Source organism: Dermochelys coriacea, chromosome 20 (assembly GCF_009764565.3).
Source record: "Dermochelys coriacea isolate rDerCor1 chromosome 20, rDerCor1.pri.v4, whole genome shotgun sequence".
Taxonomy (NCBI): Eukaryota; Metazoa; Chordata; order Testudines; family Dermochelyidae; genus Dermochelys; species Dermochelys coriacea.
This window is the reverse complement of record NC_050087.2, coordinates 9041398-9044872: the sequence shown is the minus strand read 5'-3', so window position 1 is coordinate 9044872 and position 3475 is coordinate 9041398. Positions and strand designations below refer to the sequence as shown.

Below are 3475 nucleotides of genomic sequence, written 5' to 3'. Positions count from 1 at the left end.
GTAGCATCAATGTCTTTTTGGAACAGATCTACTGACGAAAGCTGCTTCACCAGGCCTAGCTGTGGTCTCTCTTCTGTTCTGGGGAGGCAGGGGCCTGGGGTGCAGAGACAGACAGGAACAGAGACCTGTTGGGCTCAGACCCATGACCTATCCTGGATTCTACTGAGGCAGCCATGGACCAACCTGGTGGGAACCGACTCAGCAGGAGGGCAATGAACTGAGAGGAGAATTTTGGCCTCCACAGCAGGCAGGAATAGCAGAGCTCCCCTGGCATTGGAAGGAAGATTCCTTTGGCTTATTTACTAAGTCACTCTCTGTCTTACCATTGAAACCTGGGGGTTCGGGTCTTACAGGTGCAGCAGAAGTGTGACCCAGCTCTGTCTAACCTGGTCGGCGAAATAGGTCTTCCATTTTCTTTTTGTCAGGCGGGCCAGGATGCCAAATAGGACAAAGGCCAATAAATGAAGAGCATCATCCTCCTACAGCCAAGAAAGCCCCACAAGTTAGTAACTAAGGGACAATCACATCACATACCTTGCACAGCCATCTCTTCTACGCTAAAGTCAAGGGATTCCAACTACAGCTAGTCGGAAACACTCATGAACCAATTTTTTGTTCGAATTTGCTGATTCATCCAACTATTTTAGCGAGAGTTCCATTTTGATGAAATTCCGCCAGAAGCCAGGCAGGGGTCCTTAGAAACCTGCCTGCTGTCTTGCCAGTGCACCCATCCAGCTCCTTGGCAGCCGATCTAGCAGGCTGACTGGGATCGTGGGCTTCCAGGCCCCCAGCTTCTGGGACCCTGGCTCTCAAATTTGCAACTCCCTGGCCCCTCTAGCTCCCACCGTTTCCCGGGTTCCCAGCACCGGAATAATCTGAGAGCAGACTGCCCGGGCCCAAGGCCTTCAATAGAGCTAGGTTGAGAATAGTAATTCTGTTTCACAAAGAGTTTTGAAGTTTGGGGAGAGGGATTCCCATAAATAGGAACAAAACCAAAATTTGAAATCTTAAAATTCTCTGCAAAATGGAATCCTCATTCCAGCCCTCTCACATAAAAATGGTATAGAGCAGGCCCAACACTCTCTGTTGTACCTTGGAACCCCCTTTTCATGCTTATCTAGCTACCTACTCTAGTATTCAGACTTTCTTTGAGGTTCTCAGTGGCAAGAAAAAAAAAAAGAACAGAAGGGGGAGACTGTGGGAGCAGGGATGTCATCCCCACCTTCCTAATGTTCTCCTCCTCTGTAAAACACTTCTCTTCCCTGGGGCCTAAACATCTCTTCACTCTACATGAGCAGTGCCCAGGGAGTAAATGGAGACTAATCAAGATTGGTTGAACTGGGGCTGGAGAGTTCTGGTCACATACATTGTCAAAGTAGGTCCGGATCTGTTGGGTGAGGTCTCTGAAGGAAGAACCTATGTCCTTCTCTTTCAGCTCCTTCAGGACTTTGGCCACTGCTTTCATGCTCTCGCCAATGACTTCAGAACTGAAAGGATCATTTAAGACCCTGATCAGTATGACCATAAGAAACTTCTTGTGCTTTTTCACCTGTACAAACATACAACATTAAACACCACTTATCACTGATCACAGTTCTAATACGTTTTCTTTAGCAGTTATGAAGCTGTGGGAATTTCATCTCTCCCTCCCACCCCCCGGAGACCTATAGCTATATTTCAGACCAGGTTTGAGATACAATGAGCCAAAGTCAGTGCCATAATACACCTGTGTCATCCTATTATTAGATTCCTAGTTACTTAGATTCCAAGGCCAAAAGGAACCATTGTGATTATCTGGTCTGACCTCCTGCATAACATAGAACTTCCCCGAAATAGTCTCTGTTGGAACTAGAGTGTATCTTTTAGAAAAATAGCCAATCTTGATTTTAAAATTGCTAGTAACAGAGAATCACTACAACCCTTGGTAAATTGTTCCAATGGTTAATTAAAATTACCATTAAAAACCAATGCCTTATTACCAGTCTGAATTAGTCTAGCTTCATTTTCCTCCATTGAATCTTCTTATACCTTTGTTTGCTAATGTGAAGAGCCCATTCTCAAAACGTGTTCCACATGTGAGTAGTTATAGACTGTCCAAGTCACTCCTTAACCTTCTCTTTGTAAAGCTAAATAGATTGAGCTCCTTGAGTCTATCAATAGAGGTATCTTTTCCAATCCTTTGAGAATTCTTGGGACTCTTCTCTGAATCCTAATTTATCAGCATCCTTCTTGAATTGTGGACACCTGATCTGGACACAGCATTCCAGCAGTGCTCACAGTCATAGATACTAAGGTCAGAAGGGACCATTCTGATCATCTAGTCCGACCTCCTGCACAGCGCAGGCCACAGAATCTCACCCACCCACTCCTACGAAAAACCTCACCTATGTCTGAGCTATTGAAGTCCTTAAATCATGGTTTAAAGACTTCAAGGAGCAGAGAAGCCTCCCTCAAGTCAATCATGCCCCATGCTACAGAGGAAGGCAAAAAACCTCCAGGGCCTCTCCAATCTGCCCTGGAGGAAAATTCCTTCCCGACCCCAAATATGGCAATCAGCTAAACCCTGAGCATATGGGCAAGATTCACCAGCCAGATACCCAGGAAAGAATTTTCTATAGTAACTCAGATCCCATCCATCTAATATCCCATCTCAGGGGATTAGTCCTATTTACCCTGAACATTTAAAGATCAAATTAAATGATCACTGTGCTCTGTGTCAAAGAAGAGGCAGAGGAGGGGATAGAAGCAATGGGTACCACAAAAATAAATCTGATGTACAGTGGAGACTCGTGTTATCTCTTAAGAGATGCCGAAACAATGGAAATTTAATTTAGTCATAGATTCCAAAGCCCAAAGGAACCATTTTGATTATCTAGACCAGTGGGTTTTTTTCATTTGCGGACTAATGAAAAATTTTGAATAGAGGTGGAAATCTTAGACATAATCTCAGGTTTCACAGTAGCAGCCGTGTTAGTCTGTATCCACAAAAAGAAAAGTAGTACTTGTGGCACCTCAGAGACTAACTAATTAGTCTCTAAGGTGCCACAAGTACTACTTTTCTTTAGGCATAATCTGTTGACCCTAGGACTTCACAGACCACAGGTTGAAAACCAGTGTTCTATGGTAACAACAACCTTTTGAGGACCCCTTAGATAAAGTCAGTGGACTCCAAGCTGTTCGCAGATGACACACTCAAAACTCCCGAACGAGTCTAATTGCTTGTATAACATAGGTCATAATTTTTCCCCCCCGATATGCTCTAGTTTACAATGAAAAATATCTTTTAAAAAAATCATCCAATCTTGAATTAAAACTTGTCCAAGAACTAAGTATCCACCACAACCCTTGGTAAATCGTTCCAAGGGTTAATTACCCTTACTGTTAATAGAGGCCTTTTATGTTGAGCTTGTCAAAATTCCCACCTACCTCCTTGGAAATTTTTGAGCTTTCAGGAACAAACAAAATATTTTGGCAC

The 3475-nt window shown here is 43.7% G+C and overlaps 1 protein-coding gene across 1 annotated transcript; it reads right to left on the bottom strand.

Moving 5' to 3' along the window:
- Positions 1 to 328: 328 nt before the first annotated feature.
- Positions 329 to 1687, bottom strand: LOC122458364 (protein maestro-like). Its single transcript, XM_043506794.1, has 2 exons — positions 1367 to 1687; positions 329 to 479 (listed from the first exon to the last, which is right to left on the bottom strand). Exons 1-2 carry the CDS (start codon positions 1559 to 1561, stop codon positions 348 to 350), a joined length of 327 nt encoding a protein of 108 aa, XP_043362729.1. The 5' UTR covers positions 1562 to 1687; the 3' UTR covers positions 329 to 347.
- Positions 1688 to 3475: the final 1788 nt, after the last annotated feature.